General features: G+C 46.9%; 1 protein-coding gene across 2 annotated transcripts in view; it reads left to right on the top strand.

Moving 5' to 3' along the window:
* The window catches only part of LOC149447415 (protein mono-ADP-ribosyltransferase PARP14-like), a 152,037-nt gene extending 129,621 nt beyond the window's left edge, over window positions 1-22,416 (top strand). For both annotated transcript variants that reach the window (XM_089652607.1, XM_089652606.1), the window contains exons 14-15: window positions 13,546-13,723; window positions 21,201-22,416. In XM_089652607.1, coding sequence (XP_089508733.1) covers window positions 13,546-13,723; window positions 21,201-21,490 — 468 coding nt within the window. In that variant the 3' untranslated portion in view covers window positions 21,491-22,416. The remainder of the gene's footprint in view (window positions 1-13,545; window positions 13,724-21,200) is intronic.
* The last annotated feature ends 734 nt before the right edge of the window (window positions 22,417-23,150 follow it).

Raw genomic sequence — 23,150 nt, 5'->3', positions numbered from 1 at the left:
TGGACTTGGCAGCAGCATGAGGAGGCGGTATATAGGGGCCCATGGCAGATTAGGGGCCTGGCAGCAGCTATGGGAGGCCCGTAATCTGCCAGCACCCTATGTCAAAAAATTGAAAACACAAGCAGTGTGAAGAGACCTGAATGTGGCACATGGCAGAGTGTGGCGATGGAGACAGCAGCAATGGGAGGCCGTACAGGGACCCATGAGAGACTCTGGACTTGGCAGCAGCATGAGGAGGTGGTATATAGGGGCCCATGGCAGATTAGGGGCCTGGCAGCAGCTATGGGAAGCCCGTAATCTGCCAGCACCCTATGTCAAAAAATTGAAAACACAAGCAGTGTGAAGAGACCTGAATGTGGCACATGGCAGAGTGTGGCGATGGAGACAGCAGCAATGGGAGGCCGTACAGGGACCCATGAGAGACTCTGGACTTGGCAGCAGCATGAGGAGGTGGTATATAGGGGCCCATGGCAGATTAGGGGCCTGGCAGCAGCTATGGGAGGCCCGTAATCTGCCAGCACCCTATGTCAAAAAATTCAACACAACAGCAGTGTGTGAGGAGACCTGAAAGTGGCACATGGCAGAGTGTGGCGATAGAGACAGCAGCAATGGGAGGCCGTACAGGGACCCATGAGAGACTCTGGACTTGGCAGCAGCATGAGGAGGTGGTATATAGGGGCCCATGGCAGATTAGGGGCCTGGCAGCAGCTATGGGAAGCTCGTAATCTGCCAGCACCCTATGTCAAAAAATTGAAAACACAAGCAGTGTGAAGAGACCTGAATGTGGCACATGGCAGAGTGTGGCGATGGAGACAGCAGCAATGGGAGGCCGTACAGGGACCCATGAGAGACTCTGGACTTGGCAGCAGCATGAGGAGGCGGTATATAGGGGCCCATGGCAGATTAGGGGCCTGGCAGCAGCTATGGGAGGCCCGTAATCTGCCAGCACCCTATGTCAAAAAATTGAAAACACAAGCAGTGTGAAGAGACCTGAATGTGGCACATGGCAGAGTGTGGCGATAGAGACAGCAGCAATGGGAGGCCGTACAGGGACCCATGAGAGACTCTGGACTTGGCAGCAGCATGAGGAGGCGGTATATAGGGGCCCATGGCAGATTAGGGGCCTGGCAGCAGCTATGGGAGGCCCGTAATCTGCCAGCACCCTATGTCAAAAAATTGAAAACACAAGCAGTGTGAAGAGACCTGAATGTGGCACATGGCAGAGTGTGGCGATGGAGACAGCAGCAATGGGAGGCCGTACAGGGACCCATGAGAGACTCTGGACTTGGCAGCAGCATGAGGAGGCGGTATATAGGGGCCCATGGCAGATTAGGGGCCTGGCAGCAGCTATGGGAGGCCCGTAATCTGCCAGCACCCTATGTCAAAAAATTCAACACAACAGCAGTGTGTGAGGAGACCTGAAAGTGGCACATGGCAGAGTGTGGCGATAGAGACAGCAGCAATGGGAGGCCGTACAGGGACCCATGAGAGACTCTGGACTTGGCAGCAGCATGAGGAGGTGGTATATAGGGGCCCATGGCAGATTAGGGGCCTGGCAGCAGCTATGGGAAGCTCGTAATCTGCCAGCACCCTATGTCAAAAAATTGAAAACACAAGCAGTGTGAAGAGACCTGAATGTGGCACATGGCAGAGTGTGGCGATGGAGACAGCAGCAATGGGAGGCCGTACAGGGACCCATGAGAGACTCTGGACTTGGCAGCAGCATGAGGAGGCGGTATATAGGGGCCCATGGCAGATTAGGGGCCTGGCAGCAGCTATGGGAGGCCCGTAATCTGCCAGCACCCTATGTCAAAAAATTGAAAACACAAGCAGTGTGAAGAGACCTGAATGTGGCACATGGCAGAGTGTGGCGATAGAGACAGCAGCAATGGGAGGCCGTACAGGGACCCATGAGAGACTCTGGACTTGGCAGCAGCATGAGGAGGCGGTATATAGGGGCCCATGGCAGATTAGGGGCCTGGCAGCAGCTATGGGAGGCCCGTAATCTGCCAGCACCCTATGTCAAAAAATTGAAAACACAAGCAGTGTGAAGAGACCTGAATGTGGCACATGGCAGAGTGTGGCGATGGAGACAGCAGCAATGGGAGGCCGTACAGGGACCCATGAGAGACTCTGGACTTGGCAGCAGCATGAGGAGGCGGTATATAGGGGCCCATGGCAGATTAGGGGCCTGGCAGCAGCTATGGGAGGCCCGTAATCTGCCAGCACCCTATGTCAAAAAATTGAAAACACAAGCAGTGTGAAGAGACCTGAATGTGGCACATGGCAGAGTGTGGCAATGGAGACAGCAGCAATGGGAGGCCGTACAGGGACCCATGAGAGACTCTGGACTTGGCAGCAGCATGAGGAGGCGGTATATAGGGGCCTATGGCAGATTAGGGGCCTGGCAGCAGCTATGGGAGGCCCGTAATCTGCCAGCACCCTATGTCAAAAAATTGAAAACACAAGCAGTGTGAAGAGACCTGAATGTGGCACATGGCAGAGTGTGGCGATGGAGACAGCAGCAATGGGAGGCCGTACAGGGACCCATGAGAGACTCTGGACTTGGCAGCAGCATGAGGAGGCGGTATATAGGGGCCCATGGCAGATTAGGGGCCTGGCAGCAGCTATGGGAGGCCCGTAATCTGCCAGCACCCTATGTCAAAAAATTCAACACAACAGCAGTGTGTGAGGAGACCTGAAAGTGGCACATGGCAGAGTGTGGCGATGGAGACAGCAGCAATGGGAGGCCGTACAGGGACCCATGAGAGACTCTGGACTTGGCAGCAGCATGAGGAGGTGGTATATAGGGGCCCATGGCAGATTAGGGGCCTGGCAGCAGCTATGGGAGGCCCGTAATCTGCCAGCACCCTATGTCAAAAAATTGAAACCACAAGCAGTGTGAAGAGACCTGAATGTGGCACATGGCAGAGTGTGGCGATGGAGACAGCAGCAATGGGAGGCCGTACAGGGACCCATGAGAGACTCTGGACTTGGCAGCAGCATGAGGAGGCGGTATATAGGGGCCTATGGCAGATTAGGGGCCTGGCAGCAGCTATAGGAGGCCCGTAATCTGCCAGCACCCTATGTCAAAAAATTCAACACACCAGCAGTGTGTGAGGAGACCTGAAAGTGGCACATGTTTGAGGCATGATTCATGGCGGATTTAGTCAGTTGTGTCAGGAACTGGTGGTTTGAAATCCAGACTAATCCACGCCTGATTCATTTTCACAAACGTGAGTCTCTCCACACTTTGGGTGGACAGTCGTGTCCTCCGCGGAGTTACAATACCTCCTGCCGCACTAAACACGCGCTCCGATGCCACGCTACTGGCCGGGCATGACAGCCTTTCAAGGGCAAATTCAGCTAGTTGGGGCCAAAGGTCAAGTTTCGTTGCCCAGTAGTCAAGGGGATTGTCTACCTCGGTTGGCAGGGTGCTGTCCAAGTAGGCCCAAGCCTGTTGTTTGAGCTCCTGCTCCAGGTCCACCTGATGCTGCTGCTGCTGCTGCGGCTGGTTAGTAGTTTCCTCACTGCGCTGGTGAAGAAAGCTACTCATCATCGACTGCAGACTGAGGCAGCCGCTGCTGGTGGAGCTGCCACTGCTCCTACCACCCCACCCCTCCCCTGCTGCCATGCCAGCGGAACGCGAGCGCACAGGGCCCACAGTGTCTGAGGATGGACGTTGGCGCACAAAGGCAGAGACCAACTGACTACATAGGTGGTTTTTATAGTACGTAATTTTGGCCTCCCTCTCAGCAGGTGTGAAAAAGGCCACCATTTTGGACCGGTAGCGAGGGTCCAACAAGGTGGACAGCCAAAAGTCATCCCTCTGTCTGATGGTTATTATTCGGCTGTCGCTACGCAAGCAACCGAGCATGCTATGGGCCATTTGTGCCAAGGAATGCGAGGGACTCCCTGCCTCCATCTCCACAGCATACTGCCACGGTGCGTCTGGGTCCTCTGTCTCCTCCTCCTCCTCCTCTACCAGATGCTCCTGCTCCTCCACTCCTGTCCGCTGAGTGGAAAAACCACCCATTTCACTCAATAATTCCTGAGCACAAATGTCCTCCTCTACCTCCTCCTCTTCTTCCTGTCCTGCCCCCACAGGGGTCATGTGGCGTTGAGATCTGTGCGCCACGTCTACCACACCCTGACCAGCCATTGTTAACAGCATTTGTTCCAGGACGTGCAACAGAGGAATGACGTCGTTCATCCCATAGTCCTGCCGACTCACGAATAGCGTGGCCTCCTCAAAGGGCCTGAGCAAGCGGCAGGTGTCACGCATGAGCTGCCAATGGCTGACATCTAAGTTACACAGGGGAGTACCTTTATCCGCTTGTAACATAAGGAAATCGGTGATGGCCTTTCGCTGCTCGTAAAGGCGGTCTAACATGTGTAGGGTTGAATTCCACCTTGTTGCAACGTCGCAGATCAGGCGATGCTGTGGAATTCCGTTATGCCGCTGCAGCTCAATGAGGGTGTTCTTTGCGGTGTAGGAATGGCTGAAATGCATGCACAGTTTACGTGACATTTTAAGGATGTCTTGCAGTGGGATGGTGGATTTTAGGAACCGCTTGACAACCAGATTGAACACGTGAGCCATGCATGGCGCATGGCACAACCTTCCTTGACGCAGAGCAGACACCATGTTCTTTCCGTTGTCGGTCAACATGGTTCCGATTTTAAGTTTGCGCGGAGACAGCCATCTGTCGATTTCTCTGTTCATTACACTCAGCAGTTCCTCCCCTGTGTGACTACGTTCGCCAAGGCATACCAGGTGCAGCACAGCGTGACACCGTTGCGCCCTGCACATGTGATATGCCGGTCGGGTAATGGGACTTGGCACGGGGGTGGCGGCTGAGGACACGGCGGAAAAAGAGGTGGTAGAGGCGGACATGTTTGCTGGACCAAGGACGTGCAAACGTGGAGGCAAAAGCGTCGTGACCTGTCCCAGTTGCTGGTGCGGCTGTGCCGGCACCACGTTCACCCAGTGGGCCGTAAATGACATGTACTGTCCCTGACCGTAGTTACAGCTCCACACGTCGGCGCTGCCGTGCACTTTGGCAGAGACCGACATGCTCAAAGACTGGCCCACCATCTCTTCTACATGTGAATGCAGGGCTGGCACTGCCTTTTGGGCAAAGAAATGACGGCTTGGCACTCTCCACCGCGGCGCGGCACAAGCCATCATTTCTCGGAAAGGTGCTGAGTCCACCAGTTGGAAAGGGAGGGACTGCAGCACCAGCAACTTGGACAGGAGGACGTTCAGCTTTTGCACCGTCGGGTGCGTGCTCGCAAACTGTTGTCTCTTGGAAACGGATTCCAAGAAAGACTGTTGACGGAATCCGAGGAGAGGAGTAGCAGGAGAAGGAGCATCTGAACGAGCGGAAGATGCCAACGAGCGACAACTCCCCTCAGCAGAGGTGTTGGAGCCTTGACTGGCTGATAGAGGGTGATTGACGACGTCGGGTGACGGAGCAAGTAACGGAGCGGGTGATGGAGCGGGGGCTGGGGCAGGCAGAACCGCCGTATCTTTATCACGGTTTTCCCAGGCCAATGAATGGTGACGCTGCATATGCTGACGCAACGCTGTAGTCCCAACATGGGCCCCCTGGCCACGCTTGCATTTCTGGCCACATAGTCGACATACGGCTACGTTTACTTCCTCGGGCGGCTTGACGAAAAATTGCCACACCACCGAGTAGGAAACTTTGCCCCCGCTACTCCTCACTGGCTGACTGCTACTTCCTCTGTGCGCACCGGCACCACTACTGGCCGTGGTGGTAGGCTGCAGTGGAGCTGGTGCTCTACTCCGTGGCCGTTTGGCTCCACTGACACTGATGCGACCCTGCTGCCTCCTGGGCAACCCACCGACTGTTTCGCTCGCTGCCAAGCTGGCACCCTCTTCTCCTGATGATGCGGAAGAAATTGCCTGATGACGACGAGGCAGCCAAGTGCGATCAACCTCCTCATCATCAGGTACGGTCTCCGCCTCACTACTAGCCCCCTCGGCTGCGTCTGGGTCAGGAGACAGACCTGTCTCTAGACCGGCTACAGAGCCACTCTCCTCGCCAGTACTTCTTCGCCTGGCTGCTGAAAAGGCCGATGTCTCCCCCCGTTCCTGACCGCCCTCTGTTAGCTGTTCCTCACTGTACAGTGGGGCTGAGCCCACAGCATGCGATACTTCGCTTGGTGAGGGAACAGCAAAGGACAGGGGCAGGTAGAGGACATGTGATTTCAGTGGGCTTGCTCCCGGGCCATGCCAACTAACGGTTGTGTCTGACGTACCCACCGACCGTTGGCTGTAGGTGTCAGAGGTGACCTGGGAAGAGGAAGACGACCGAGCCAACCAATCAATGACGGCAGGGTTGTCGGTGGAGACACGACCGCTGGATGACACCGGGAGCACTGGCCTCTGGCTGCGAATAGTGCTGCCTCGACCCCTTCCTCTGCTGCCACGTCTGCTCGCTCCTAAAAAATTGCCTCCTCTGCCACTCCTCTGCATGTTGTCTGACATACTCTTTAATTCAACGATTATGTGTCCCTGAGTAACAATTCTCTGGCACTCAGTAACAATTCTGTCTGTCCCTGAGTAAAAATTCTGTGGCCCTAAGTAAAGTTTCTGTGGCCCTGAGTAACAATTCTCTGGCACTCAGTAACAATTCTGTCTGTCCCTGAGTAAAAATTCTGTGGCCCTAAGTAAAGTTTCTGTGGCCCTGAGTAACAATTCTCTGGCACTCCGTAACAATTCTGTCTGTCCCTGAGTAACAATTCTCTGGCACTCAGTAACAATTCTGTCTGTCCCTGAGTAACAATTCTCTGGCACTCAGTAACAATTCTGTCTGTCCCTGAGTAAAAATTCTGTGGCCCTAAGTAAAGTTTCTGTGGCCCTGAGTAACAATTCTCTGGCACTCAGTAACAATTCTGTCTGTCCCTGAGTAACAATTATCTGGCACTCAGTAACAATTCTGTCTGTCCCTGAGTAAAAATTCTGTGGCCCTAAGTAAAGTTTCTGTGGCCCTGAGTAACAATTCTCTGGCACTCAGTAACAATTCTGTCTGTCCCTGAGTAAAAATTCTGTGGCCCTAAGTAAAGTTTCTGTGGCCCTGAGTAACAATTCTCTGGCACTCCGTAACAATTCTGTCTGTCCCTGAGTAACAATTCTCTGGCACTCAGTAACAATTCTGTCTGTCCCTGAGTAAAAATTCTGTGGCCCTAATTAAAGTTTCTGTGGCCCTGAGTAACAATTCTCTGGCACTCCGTAACAATTCTGTCTGTCCCTGAGTATGAATTCTGTGGCCCTAACTAGCGTTTCTTTGTCCCTAAGTAACAGTTCTGTGGCCCTGAGTAACAATTCTGTGTCTGTGCGAGTAACAATTCTGTGGCCCTAAGTAACAGTTCTGTGGCCCTCAGTAACAGTTCTGTGTCTGTGCGAGTAACAATTCTGTGTCTGTGCGAGTAACAATTCTGTGGCCCTAAGTAAAAGTTCTGTGGCCTTCAGTAACAATTCTGTGTCTGTGCGAGTAACAATTCTGTGTCTGTGCGAGTAACAATTCTGTGGCCCTAAGTAAAGTTTCTGTGGCCCTAAGTAACAATTCTCTGGCACTCAGTAACAATTCTGTCTGTCCCTGAGTAACAATTCTCTGGCACTCAGTAACAATTCTGTCTGTCCCTGAGTAAAAATTCTGTGGCCCTAAGTAAAGTTTCTGTGGCCCTGAGTAACAATTCTCTGGCACTCCGTAACAATTCTGTCTGTCCCTGAGTAACAATTCTCTGGCACTCAGTAACAATTCTGTCTGTTCCTGAGTAAAAATTCTGTGGCCCTAAGTAAAGTTTCTGTGGCCCTGAGTAACAATTCTCTGGCACTCCGTAACAATTCTGTCTGTCCCTGAGTATGAATTCTGTGGCCCTAACTAGCGTTTCTTTGTCCCTAAGTAACAGTTCTGTGGCCCTGAGTAACAATTCTGTGTCTGTGCGAGTAACAATTCTGTGGCCCTAAGTAACAGTTCTGTGGCCCTCAGTAACAGTTCTGTGTCTGTGCGAGTAACAATTCTGTGTCTGTGCGAGTAACAATTCTGTGGCCCTAAGTAACAGTTCTGTGGCCTTCAGTAACAATTCTGTGTCTGTGCGAGTAACAATTCTGTGTCTGTGCGAGTAACAATTCTGTGGCCCTAAGTAAAAGTTCTGTGGCCTTCAGTAACAATTCTGTGTCTGTGCGAGTAACAATTCTGTGGCCCTAAGTAAAGTTTCTGTGGCCCTAAGTAACAATTCTCTGGCACTCAGTAACAATTCTGTCTGTCCCTGAGTAACAATTCTCTGGCACTCAGTAACAATTCTGTCTGTCCCTGAGTAAAAATTCTTTGGCCCTAAGTAAAGTTTCTGGGTCCCTGAGTAACAATTCTCTGGCACTCAGTAACAATTCTGTCTGTCCCTGAGTAAAAATTCTGTGGCCCTAAGTAAAGTTTCTGTGGCCCTGAGTAACAATTCTCTGGCACTCCGTAACAATTCTGTCTGTCCCTGAGTAACAATTCTCTGGCACTCAGTAACAATTCTGTCTGTCCCTGAGTAAAAATTCTGTGGCCCTAAGTAAAGTTTCTGTGGCCCTGAGTAACAATTCTCTGGCACTCCGTAACAATTCTGTCTGTCCCTGAGTATGAATTCTGTGGCCCTAACTAGCGTTTCTTTGTCCCTAAGTAACAGTTCTGTGGCCCTGAGTAACAATTCTGTGTCTGTGCGAGTAACAATTCTGTGGCCCTAAGTAACAGTTCTGTGGCCCTCAGTAACAGTTCTGTGTCTGTGCGAGTAACAATTCTGTGTCTGTGCGAGTAACAATTCTGTGGCCCTAAGTAACAGTTCTGTGGCCTTCAGTAACAATTCTGTGTCTGTGCGAGTAACAATTCTGTGTCTGTGCGAGTAACAATTCTGTGGCCCTAAGTAAAGTTTCTGTGGCCCTAAGTAACAATTCTCTGGCACTCAGTAACAATTCTGTCTGTCCCTGAGTAACAATTCTCTGGCACTCAGTAACAATTCTGTCTGTCCCTGAGTAAAAATTCTGTGGCCCTAAGTAAAGTTTCTGGGGCCCTGAGTAACAATTCTCTGGCACTCAGTAACAATTCTGTCTGTCCCTGAGTAACAATTCTCTGGCACTCAGTAACAATTCTGTCTGTCCCTGAGTAAAAATTCTGTGGCCCTAAGTAAAGTTTCTGTGGCCCTAAGTAACAATTCTCTGGCACTCAGTAACAATTCTGTCTGTCCCTGAGTAACAATTCTCTGGCACTCAGTAACAATTCTGTCTGTCCCTGAGTAAAAATTCTGTGGCCCTAATAACGTTTCTGTGGCCCTAAGTAACAATTCTCTGGCACTGAGTAACAATTCTGTCTGTCCCTGAGTATGAATTCTGTGGCCCTAACTAGCGTTTCTTTGTCCCTAAATAACGATTCTGTGGCCCTCATTAACAAGTCTGTGTCCCTGAGTAATGGTTCTCTGTCCCTAAGTAACTTTTCTCTGTCCCCAATTATCGTTTCTGTGGCCCTAACTCTGTCCCTGTCCCTAGTACAGAGCGGTCTGCCTCTGTTCAATAACTGCAGGCAAATGAAGAATTCCAAAATGGCCGCTATTTATAGCTCGACCATTACACAGTGCTGGCTGGCTGGCTGCTGATTGGCTGATGCGATCACATGTAGTTGAGGAATGCATTATGGGTCAGCGCGCCTTGTCTGCGCGCCTTCCCAGACATCCCCGCTCCGTCGCCGCAGATGTCAGCCGCCATTTTCTGAAAAATTTCGATTCGCGCGTCCGAATTAGGCTATTTTTCGGATTCGGCACGAATCGAAATTTTTCCGATATTCGACTCGAATTCCACTTCGGATACTTCGATTCGCTCATCTCTAGTTGTGATGCCATGCTTTGCAGCCATAGTAGAAATTATACGCTCACTACCACTGCCTCCTGTCATTTTTTTTTACAACTTTTTGCTGAATGGCATTTTTACATTGTGAGACTGTGCTGTAACCTTGAGCCAAGTGTTTGGCTTGCAGTTAGAAAGCAACCCCATCGAACTCAATGGGTAGTTTGACAGGTGGTACTACCTGTCAAATTCCATAACTACAGCATTTTTAAACACAGACTGCAAAGTAAAGCATCAGAGCTACAGCATGTATACAGCCCTGTCTGACTGTATTCTTAGGATTTGGGTGTGCAGCCAGGGATGGCGGTAAATCCATGGCTCAGCTGCCCATTTGAAAGAATCCTTAGGCCGCATTCACACTTGGCATTTACTGAATGTGCGACAAAGTGCACGGGAAACACGTGTCTTGCAGTGCATTTCAGAAATGCACTGCAAATGCACATAGTGCTTGTGGTGCTATGAATTGTTAATGGCACCTCAAATGTGGTTAGCAGACCCGTGTTTTGTCATGTGGCAAACTTGCAAAGCTGCATACCTGAAAAGGTTCTAGAGCTTCTATATACATTTGTCATACACAGGGCAGCCTTATCAAGTGACTGGGCTGCCCTATGTGCAAAAAACAAGCAAATAGAAAAAAACAAACGGGAAAACATGTTTCCACTATGCAAAGTGTCAATGGGGCCTTAGGGATGGCATATAGAAATGGCTGGCCAGAGATGTCTGTCAGCTGAAAACAGGTGTATTCACTGGCCCTTAGCTCCAGCACTGCATTGGCAGCTGGTGTCTACCTAGACGTTTTAGGCTGACTTCTGGCACATTCACCCCCTCTCCAAATCCTGAATTTCTGTAGCTTCACTCTTCACCAGCCCCCTCCAGTAGAAGCACTACTCTTTTCAAGCCCTGCAGCCAGCACTGGAGTTAACAGTACACAGAGCACAGTGTGGGAGAGGGGCAGAGCAGGGGTCAGGATTCCGGAAGAAGGTGGAGCAGACGGAGAACTTCTTCCTTCCTCGCTCTTTCATGCTGGCAAGAGATAACACTACCAACCACGGGGAAAGGAGGGGAGGAGACGAAGGGGGAGTTTCACACCCGGCAGTGTACAAATTCGATGGCAAAGTCACAGGTTCTGCAGCTGCCCCCACTGCTCCAAAATCATGACCCAAAATCCGGCATGTCCCTAAATAAAAGGGACTGTCCTGGCAAAATTTGGCCAATTGGCAAATATTTGGACCAAATCCCCTGCAGAGCAGATGGAGGGAGAAAGCCAGCAGTGCTGAAGGGGGATCCACAACAGCACTAGGCAGTACAGCTGCCCCCCCTTTTCAACTTATGGGCTCCAGGTCCGGTAGAGGAGGGCCGGCTGTACTACCTTGTCAGCAGCCCTGCAGGCAGCAATAAAAATTGTCAGATGTTCTAATTCTTCTGCAATTTAACCAAAAAAAAAAAGTTTTTCCCTTAGTTATACTTTAACCACTTTCCCGCCGCCCTATAGCAGATATACTGCTACAGTGCAGCAGGGGTGTGCAAAATCATGTATATATACATTTCCAGGTAGGGGGCGCGTGCAAGCCACCATTCGCGGCTGGTGCTGGACTGTCAGAAGATCAAGCGAAAAAAGATGGGTACTGTCACCAATACCCAGCATGGCCACAGGTTGTGCACTCCCATGCCCATAGGCACATGCAGGGCACGATCGTGCACGTGGGTGCGCAAATGCGTGAATCAGCGGATGCGAATGTGCGGTGCACGTGCAGGGCACCATAGTTTCTGGTGCCCATTTGCCTTTAAAAAGACTGCAGCTCTGACCACTAGTTGGTGGATGATCGGCAGCCCCCTGTGTTCCTGTACCTTTGCCTTGTGATTATCTGATTTCCCATTGCCGACCCAGATTGCCTCTGACCAGTCTGATCTCTCCTGGCTCTGACCCCTGGCTTGTTTTACTGACTCTTCTGCTGCATGACCACCTGTGTATGACCTCTCCTGAGCTCGCTCCTACATGTTCTCTTGTGTTTGACCCTCGGCCTGCTCCTGACCTTGCTTCGGCTTCTGATTGATCTCCTGTGCATGACCTCTGGCCTGACTTTGACTCTAATCCCTGCCTGCTGCCAAGTTCTGCCTGCCATGTCTGGGGAACATATACCTGCTGCCAAGTTCTGCCTGCCATGTCTGGGGAACATCAGCTCTGCAGCTCTTCATCCAAGCTCTTCAGGCTTCAGCCAGCTGGCAACCTGTGCTTCTCTGGGCCAAGCATCCCCTGTTCTTACCTTTAGGGGTGTTCTACACTCAGCCGCAAAGGGAGCTCTCTCAGCATTCCGGCCTCTGATCAGGTACATGACAAGGACACATACTATAAAAAATGTCTCCATCAAACACAACCAATGTTGGAGATGTGAGAAGGAGAGCTTTCTACTCCATATATGGTGGACATGCCCAGAGATACAGCCTTTCTGAAGAGCAGTTCAGGAGTGGATGTAGAGTTTTCAGTGCTTCAGTTAGAATTTTTCTTCAGCTAAGTATCTTCATCTCTCCTCTCTGGCTACTCACTTATATCATAAAGTAGTGGTGATACATATGATTAATGCAGCCAGGCTGTGTTTTCCGGGCAATTGGCGCTCTAAACAAACCCCTCCTGTGAAGGAATGGCTTATGATAATTGCATGCATATCAAAGATGGAAGAACTAATCCATATTTCACATGATAGAATCTCTAGATTTACAAAGGTGTGGGCATATTGGAAGCACTTTTAAATTACTCCCGCATACCAGTCCCTTCTAATGACTGGATCACTGTTAAGATTGAGGACCCTTATGATTTGGCACATGATGATAGACTAGCTTCATGATCTGAGCTAGCTCTCTTCCACTGCTTCTCTATTTTCATTGTAGGCATTTGGGCAGTCCAGACGCGAGGCGGGGATGAGTGGTGGGGAGAGATGGGTGGCCTCTTTTGTTGTTATTTTCCACATTGTTTTTGTCCCTCCCCATTCTTTCTTGCTTCTCTTTGAGGTCTTCTCTTTCCCTGGTTCAGTTCTCTTATTGCTTTCTTTCTTCTGTGCCGGGTCTAATGAGAAGATTTGTGCAACATGCATTATTGTACCTGTTCTTCACCCCTGCAACACATCATTTGCTACCAGGGAATTACTCTTCTCTTGTGTGATAGGCAAGGGGGGACCATTTTGATAGCTGTAGCCAGCTTGATTTTTCAAGAAGCAATTTGTGTGAGTTTATTACCTAGCTGGCCCTGAAGACATGTAATCTCATGTCTCCAGTCCCTGGAGCCTGAATCTTTTTTTTCTGTGTCCCCTATTTCTGTGCTAGTTTTTTTTTCCTTCCTTTATGTTCACCTATGGTTTTTATTATCTCCAGTGTTATTTACTGCTGACCTGTTTATTGCAGAATGTGTACTAGATATACATTGTGATCACATTATTTCTCAAAGATTTGATGTACTATCCTCCAAAGTATACTTCTTTGCTTGGATTGAAATGTGAAGTCCTAATAAAGTGCTTACGGGGAAAAAAAATATGCCAAAATGTCTACTTTAAGAAAAAAAACTTTTACAATTAAGCAACAAGCATAAGTACCACTAAAGGTTTAAAATAGTTTATAAAGATTGCTTTAAATACATTTTTTGGCAGGTTGAGAGGATCCAGCACAAGTATCAATACACCGCTTACATAATGAGGAAAGAATTCATGATCATGAAGAATGGGCCTGATGGTGTGAATGAACGTGATCTCTTCCATGGCACTGAACCACAAAACTGTCAGTCCATCAACTACAGTGGTTTTAACAGGAGTTTTGCAGGGGAACATGGTAAGATTCTTGTTGTACTTAAGAAGAAACATCTTCAGACTGATAGTACTTCAGACTGAAAAAATAGCCCGGCCGCTGCACACCTCACTCAGCCCAAGAGGTTAGCAGGTAAAAACAGCCTCAGCTAGATTTATTCAAGTCATGCCCCAAACATGTTTCACCCACCCCCGGGGCTTAATCATGGAGGTGGGGGTCTGCTGGTGGTAGGGGAATAAATGCCATTATCAGCTGCCTCAATATTGGTGTGAATAAACCACTCAGAAAATTTAAACAGACAAGTGAATAAAAAATGTACTGTATAACATGAGTCCAAGCCCCTGAAAATCAACCACACTCAGAAACCTCACGTGTGGTATAGCAAAAATGAATATTAATTGACAATTTAGAGGCATGCATACACAAGCACAAAAGGTAAATAGGAACTGAAAACAGAATTAAAAAAAAATGAAAATAAACTATTACATGTCGAATGCAAGAAAAAAAATTTGATATTTCTATATATTTACACACACACACACACACACACACGCAAAACCCTTTTTTTTCAGCTGGAACTGATTGGGGACAAGAGAGATGCAGGTGCCTGGGGTGCAGTGCAGATGCCAACACCCTACTGGATGATCTTCCTGCAAGTGAGAGAGGTGCAGCCACCTACTGTGTGTGTGTGTGTGTAAGTGTGTGAAGGTACTAGAGCTGGCTGGGTGCTTCATCTTTATACAGCAACAAAAGACATGTGGGGGATGGTGGAGCTTTTAATAGGGGGAAAAGATGGGGCAGTGGAAAGGGAGTTGCATGCAGAAGTCATAGCTGAAGAGGGGTGAAAGTGAGATGTGGATGGGGGGATGCAGAAGTAAACAGCTGTAGAAGAAGGGTGAACTCTGCACTCTGTGTGTAGCGCACTCCTGAACTCTGCACTCGGTATGTAATGCACTCCTGGTATTTAATGCCCATTTAAGACCCTCCCACTGTTAGTGAAATTTGACCACCCACTAATTGATGCAGTTTGAAAGGTGTGAGGGGAGGGGGGTTTTGGGGCTGGGGCTGTCCGTTTTTTCTGAGGCAAAAAACCCCCACATATATACATACATATATATACAGTCCATACACACAAACTGCCACAAACAACCCTACAAAAGCCTAATCCTCTAGTTAAAAACATTTACTGTATTCTATATAAAAATAAGCAAAATGAAAAAAAGCTAAAAAAACAATGTCTTACAAGACAGGAGAACAAGCTTTCAATCAACCAGCACTAAATCAGTCAGGAGGTCACAAATGGGCAGAGGAATGGAAGAAAGGAAAACCAGGAGAAGGGGGAAAAGGGAAGAGGAAGTGAGGGGGGGGAGGAAAGGAGTGCAAGAAATCAGCAGAGCTTCACTACATTCCTTATAATGGAATTATAGGGAAAACATTTTTCTTCATTTTGGATAGAGCAAGGGAGGGTTATGACCCTTGTCAGATTTTTCTTTTTTGCCATCTGTGTCCCATTGAGAAGACTTCGCTTCACCTCCTTTCCCATAGCCAAATAGGAAGTGGGAGGAAATCCCTGCAAATTAAGTACATTTCCTGGGAACTCCCAGGTAACCAGAACAAGTGTCCCCATTGGAAGATTTCCCCTCTATTACTTTTCTAGGGACAACCCAAAATTTGGGATTTTCTTTTACTTTCACTTTTGATGATAATGGTAGCAAACAGGGTGAATCTCCTCAATGCTAGGAGGGCAATAAAAACTGACAAGCAATATAATGCTTCTCCAGTCTATCCAAAACCAAAACATTTTTGCCTTTAGTTTTACTTTAACTTCTGGGGAAAATTGCCTTGTAAAGTTAACAGTCTATTTGTCTTTGTAAATCATATTTATGCATATAAACAAAAAGCAAAAGGGAATGATTGGTGCTGCAGACTACCATGTCCCTTTATTTGGGAATGGGCTGAGAACAGAAATTGTGGGTAGTAGGTAAAGCAACAATCATTTGTGAGGCCTGTCCGCTCAGTTTCCTGACCTACTTCTTGCTGCAGCCTCACCTCTTGGAAAACCACAAAGATCGCTGGTAGTAATCCAAAAAAAATAGTTTGTCCAGAGGTGGTTACCACATGCCATCATTTGCCACGAAAGGTTGTGCACAACAATGGTACCAACCTGCTGTGTGCATTTCAGCAGGGAAAGTTCACTCGTATGCCTTTCCAGGCACATGTTCTGGTGGTGCAGTGCTTCCTGGATAGGTACCTTAGCTTACAGGATCTTCTGAGGCAAACCAGAAGAGTTTTAACTCTTTCAGGTATCAGCTGTCCATAAATGATCTAAGTAAGGTATGAGGACAGACTTAGGGGAGTTGGTGGTGTTCAACCAAATCAGTTGCTCTTCATACACGTTACACCACTGGGCATGGTGTCACCTGATCAATACCTCTGATGAAGCCACGCCCAGTGGTGTAGCGTGTAAGGGGTGGATCAGGTGAAACAGGACGTCTTCTCTGGAGAGTGCAGAATAGGAATAGTGTAAATTTAACACACTGTAAAAATAGAATAAATTCTCTTTTGCAGAAGCAATCTGCCAAATTTTTACCTCACCATTATCAGCTTGTACAAAAAAGTATGAAAGCTTTGGTGCAATTCTTTATTGTTTCTCTGTGGGAAGAAATTGCCTCATATTTTTAGGTGATGCAATCTGCTTGTATGTCCACATATAACAGCCTGTGGTGCGAATCTGTTAACATATACTGTATTGATTGAATTGCTTTTTGCTAGCTGTTACTTCTTACTTGCTTGAGACTGTTACTTGAGACAGAGGTTTTGCTACCACTTAATGTGGCAAATGGGAATTAATGCTGATAAAAGGTATAGTTATGCACTTGAAGGCGAAAACATGTGTGCATCATACAATCTAAGTTGAGTACAACTTGAGTTCAAGTGAATGACTGAGATGGATCTGGGTGTTCTGGTAGATCATGGACTTAATAACATGTAATGACAAGCTGCAGTTTCTAAAGAAAGCAAAAAAATGTTCTTGTAGTAAAAGTGGTATATACTCCAGACATAATCTTTCCCCAGTGCAAAGCATTGATAAGACCTCTTCTGGAATATGTAGTTCTTTTGTGGTCATGAGTTCATAAAAATGGTACTGGGGACCTGGAGAGCAGAGAAGGGCAACCGAATTGACAGGTGTGGAGGTCCTCAGCTATGAGGAAAGATAAGCTGAACTAAATTTATTGCCCATTGACAAAAAGACATTTAAGTGGGGATATCAACTTGTTACAACGTTGTTCACTTTAAGGTCATAACAAGTACAAATGACGCATTCTTTGCAACCAGACTACCAGAGATGTTTAATCCAGGAAATATCTGGTTGCCTTAGGAGATCAGGAAGGTTTTTTCCCTTATGGAATAAATTGGACTGCAATTTGCAATTAAATTGCAATAAGGGTTTTTTTCCCTTCCTCTGGGTCAGAGGTTGTGGGTATAGGGTTCTGCATATGAAGGTTTTCAATGTATTTATTTTTTCAATTGGTTGAACTAAGTGGACTTGTGTCTTTTTTCAACCTGACTAACTGGAACTATGTAAATCTGTCAACACTGTGTGGTCTGTTCAGTTTTAAAAAAGGGAGCTAAAGCCCAGATTCCACCTCTGACTTGGCAAACATCTACTCCCCAGAAGTACTGACCTGACATATCAAAAGACAGATATCATCATGTAATAGCTATGGCAGACCACTTTACCAAGTTTGCAGTCATAGTACTGACCCACGATGAAATCGACAAGATCACAATCCAGGCAGTAAAACTTCAGCCTTCTTTGGCAGCCCACAGAAATTACATTTACACCAGGGATCCGGTTGCGTTCTTCCAAGAACAGTGATACTCTCTAAGCAATAAAACGTTGAGCACTAACCCATACTACCCACAAGGCAATGGGCAGTGTGAGAGGTTTAAGCACACTCTGTTACAACTGCTGAGAAGACTTGGCTTGTGAGAAACAAAGGAAATGGACCCACTACTTTGGCAAAGTGGTCTGGAAGTACAACCATACAGTACAATGCTCAACAGGCCTTTTGCTCTACCATGTTATGTTTGGCTGTACTCTCTAGGGCCCACAGACCTATGGGCCACAGTGCCCACAGAAAAACTTGAACACACTCTGACGTCCAGGATTTGGGAGTGGAAACAACACCTGATGTAAAGTTGTACACAAGCAAGGAAATTTGTAAACACTATGGGAATAAGGTGTCTGGAGTTCTGAGACGACTACACCATAAACTCCCGAAGCCCATCAAGATCTCTGTGGAGGCCCACAGGATGTTTCTGGGAAACCTGTTCAAGTATCTCTGCCACAAGAGGTTCAGTTTGGCTGACTCCTGCTCTTCCATAGTTATCTCAAACACTCCCAGGAAAAGCCATGGATCCTGACAATATTACACAGCCCAATGATCACCCAGCTCAGGTCTATGTTCCCGCTGTGGAGCCTGCTGAACCCCATCAGCTGACATGCCTGAAAATGAAGACGCGTTGCTTCTTGTCCTGAAAGAATGAAACAGAGATTCAACCCCTGATGTGCTCCCAGAGACCTAAATTTGAGAGGTCCTTGTTTTAAATTGTCTGCTGAGCAAGCAATTTGAATAGGTACTCCAGAAATAGGCATCCACCACTGGTGAGGTAGTGAAGTGCTGTTTTATGGGCTCTAAAGGTTTTCAATGCTTAAACTATTTACAGTTTTGGGTATTGTGGTTTTTTACAGTAGTTAATACCAGTCATGTCATTTATGGTTAACAGAAAGTTTATAGTTTATAAACATTTGCTCAAAATACCTTAGTACGCTTTTTATGAATGGGAGAGCTGGCTGAAAAGGGTGGACATAGTCAGGAACTCTTAATAAGTGGCAGTAAGAGCTCTGTCAGCTCTATTAATCCCCACAACATCAGCAGATTATGGCAGCAGAGGTCGGTGGGGAAGGATCAATGGAGGGGGGGATTTCAGTTAGTAGAAAATATAGCAGTACTAAGAACACATCCCACTGACTGTAGATAATATCCCTTGTTGTGATTTTTGCTTTTAAATTCCTGACAAAACCTGGGCTTTAAAGCAAGATGTTCTGCACCCAGGGCTGGTGCTAGAATATTTGTGCCTTAGGCAAGACCAGCTACGTGCACACTCCCCCCCCCAAAAAAAAAACCCCTAAAACTTCACCTGTAGTCCTACTTCACCCCTCCTAGCACACATCCTCTTTCCCCTCAATTTTTCCAACTCCCCAAAATCCCCCCTCCTAGCCTAAATCCCCCCAAACCTGCCTCCTAGCATAAATTCCCCTAAATCAATCCTACTAGCACAAGCCCCTCCAAAGTACCCCTCCCAGAACAACTCTTCCCTCCCCTCCAAATCCCCCCTCTTAGCAAACCACTCCCAGTCCCCCTCCTAGCACAATTGTCCCCCTAATCCCCCTCCTAACACAAATCCACCACAATGCCCCTCTCCTAGCACAAATACCCCCCCACCATTTCCCTCTACTAGCACAGATTCCCCCCAATCCCCTCATCTAGCACACATTTCCACCCAAATCCCCCCTCCTAGAACAACCCCTCTAATCCCCCCCTAGTACAAATCTCCCCCCAATCCTCCCTCCTAGCACAAATCTCCCCCCAATCCTCCCTCCTAGCACAACCCCCCAATCCCCCTCCTAGTACAAATTCCAAACCAATACCCCATCCTAACATAAATCCCCTCTCCCAACACAAATCCCCCCAATCCATTTTCCTATCACAAATTCCCCACCAATTCCCTTCCCCTATCACAAATCCGCCAATCCCCCTTCCCAGCATCAATCTTCTTCATTCAATCCCCCCCACCTAGGAAAAATTCCCTCAAATCCCCTCTCTAGCTAAAGCCTCTCCAAATTAGCGTTCCCAGTATAAAATCATCTCACCTTACCCTCCCCCCAAACTCCCTCCTACTCCTAGCACACTCCCTCCATCCCTTCTAGCACAAATACCCCCCCCCCCCCCTTCATCATCCCCATTATCCTTCCCAGCACAAATAGCCCCCATCCTCCCTCCTGCACAAACCTCATCTCAACACGAATGATTGTTACCCCTCCCCCTTTAATTGTGTACAGTTCCCCTGGCCTGTAACCCCGCCCTCAAACTTACTGGTAAGAAATCAGGTAGGTAGAGGTGCGGGTTGTGTTGTGCTCTAACTCCTGTCAGTGTAGCGATCCTCCATACAGTACATGACACAGTGTCGCTCTTGGATCGGGCTTTACACATTTTGACTACCTCACCCCATCTTCCTCATTGACCGCTCATCTCTAGGCAGTAGGGAGCCAGGGAATAAATCAAATACTGAACATGCAGATGTAAGAGCAATCCTGTGTAATCTGCTTTATGGAGTATCACTCCACTGACAGGAGAGAAGAGCACAACCTGCACCTCCCAGCTCTGTCATTTCTCCTTGGCTGGCTTCACTGCTCCATGCTGCTCTCCCTTTGTCCCAGCTGTGAGTGTGGGGATGGGGGAAGGCACTCAGAGGCCAGGCACCGCATCCATGGAATGACTGACCTGGGGGGCACAACTGAAATTTGGGGTGTATCCCATCCCAGCAGTCACCTACATCCGGCCATGGCGGAGAATAGGGAAACCAACGGCCGGGCCTGCACCCTAGTTTGCCTAGTGGTAGCACCAGCCCTGGCTGCACACTGAATTTTGAAAAACATATAAATACATATGAAACACAAATGTAGCATATAGACTCATAAGGGCATCACGTCATAACGTCTTGAGCCTTCTCAGGCTCTCTTTCTCAAGCCAGATGTATATACTCACTAGAAGTATAGTAGTAGTAGAAAGTTCTACATTTCTAGTAGAGTGAAAATGTTAGGATCAGGAATGCAGCCCCAAGGCTTTTAAAAGCTACAGTGGAAAGATAAGGTGGTGGGGAGCTTGTTTCTGTTGAAGTTATAGTAAGTATCCCAAAAGCGTGTGGGATCTTTCCAAACATAGGCAGCTGATCAGCAAGCTATGATCATAAACTTGGGAGTAGTGGTTTAAAATTTTAGGGATTACAGAAGCACGATTCATATAAATCCATAATGTATAAAGTTTATTGGTAAAAATTTTCTTAGGAAAAGGTAGCATGTTTAATGGGCTCAAAGGGCATATCCCAAGAATTATGCAACTAACAGGAATTATTAGGACTATAAGAATCCTGTATTACTCTCATCTCTAATGATTTCAAGAATCTTTAAAATCTAGTGATTAATGGCAGTTTCCATGTTTCTGTCCCCATACGTTTCCTTTAAAGCAAGAATCTTGTTTGACCCCAGAGCCTAATCCCACTGCTCATTTCTGCCAAGAACTTCTCTGATTAATTTTCCTTTCTTGTTTTGTTATTACTAATACTTCAATAGTTTCTCTGTTACATATACATATACTGCAAAATAGATTATGCACCCAGAATTCTAATCTAAATAATCTTTTTTTTTTTTTCACAGCTGCTTGCTATGGAAATGGAGTATACTTTGCTGTGGATGCTAGTTATTCAGCCCAACTTCAATACTCTCCCCCAGATCCAAATACTGGAGAGAGATTTATGTACCTAGCAAAAGTGCTAGTTGGTAAATATACAAAAGGGCAAAGTGGTATGAAAGCCACACCCTGCCGTCAAGCTAATTATACTTTTGATGTCTTTGACAGCTTAACAAATGACGAAACCAAACCAACCATGTTTGTTGTGTTTCATGATGACCAGGCATATCCTGAGTACCTCATTACCTTTAAATAAACATATTTAAAAGAGACCTTTATAACAAAAAGGTAGGTTCCTGCCAATTTATGGCAGCATTAGAAGGACCCATATCATCTGAACATTTCTTCGGATGATTTTTGATTTTTTGTTTCTCTAAAGATAGAAATTGTTACAATAGTATCATTTCAATCCATGATCAATGCTGAGCATTAACTGCACCTATAAACCTGTATATGTGTACACTTTAGGATGAAAGACTTCATAAGCTATCTTGGAACTTGCATCCCTTCTGACCGACATCTCTACTCAATCATCTTAACTATCATAGACTATTGGCTGAAATTGCACAAGACTTGACCCAGTGAAAAACCAGAAATGTGTCCTGGTGTAGTCAAATTAACACAGACAATGCATACTCTCTCATGCCTCCTCTACATTTTTAATGCCATACCAATCACCCCACCTAAACTTTTTTCACCCAACTTTGAGCTCAGCTAATGGAGTTTGTTTGGGGGAATAAATGACCCAGATTGAAAATGATCTTTCTTGTAAAAATGAGTAGAGTGGGTTTACCTGACTTTGAATGCCATCATAAAGCAACCCTTTAGAACAGAATCTCAGACTGGTGATACAGTTGAAAGAGCATCTCGCAAATTTTGGGCACTTCCCTGATTGCTCCCTTCTCATAAAACCTCACTATGCTGGTTTTCCTTACCCGATCCAGCCCGCTCTCTCTGTGGGACAGATTCGGCATTTCACACACATTTTCACACTAACTGGGTCCTTTAAACCCTATATTCAGCATTCCTTCATTTGGCCCTGGAGTGTGAGTTAGGGACCTTAGATTGTACACCCCTTGAGGGTTAGGGGCTGATGTGAATGTTCAATATATATATATATGTGTAAAGCGCTGCGTAAATTGACAGTGCTATAGAAGTACCTGAAATAAATAATAAATAGAAGGCTTATTTTGTTCGCATGTTTTTTCTCAAGTATAAAATGAGAGAATGTGAATGCTTTTTAAATGGACCTCTGATGTCTGGAGAGGTTATTTAATGTTTTTTTTTTATGTGCAGGGAAACTTGAAGTTCCTTTTTTAAATGAATATTTACAGTGAGCACAAGTTCAGTTCACACCTTCACTCTTTGGTAAATCAGGCACAGTAAAAACAAGTCAGTAAATACCTGTTGATATTACTGAGTGTTCTGCATTGCTGCAGTGTCCCTCCCAAGGCTTTTCTACATCAATTACATTGCCATGTTTTGGGGGGGGTTTTCAGTGCAGGCAAATTACGTTTCATAATCCATTCACTCCAACATGTCATGTTGGGTTTTCACAATTGGTATGCCAGCCTTTATTTTAACACTTGGCAGAATTAAACCCACCAATTTAAGTGTTTCCCAAAAACAGTTATGTTTAAAGGCATGCCATAAATAACTGCGTACTTGTGTACTCAACCAAACTGTAATGTCATCAAATGGCTGCTGTCAGAACAGATCACATGTGCAGCGTGATGCTAGGATGGCAGGTTTCTTGGCTGTAAAGTACTAAACCCACTCATTTAACAGTTTCCCAAAACAGTTGCATTCAAGGCATGCCACTGGTGATACCTGTAAAGTTGCCAGTGAGCATATGTCTACTCTCAATTGAAAAGTTGTCAGTTTAAATGTCAGCAGTATCACATGACAACAGGCTT

Source organism: Staurois parvus, unplaced genomic scaffold (assembly GCF_062004578.1).
Source record: "Staurois parvus isolate SC_StPar_1 unplaced genomic scaffold, SC_StPar_1.0 ptg000688l, whole genome shotgun sequence".
NCBI classification, from domain to species: domain Eukaryota; kingdom Metazoa; phylum Chordata; class Amphibia; order Anura; family Ranidae; genus Staurois; species Staurois parvus.
This window is presented reverse-complemented; position numbering and strand designations above follow the sequence as displayed.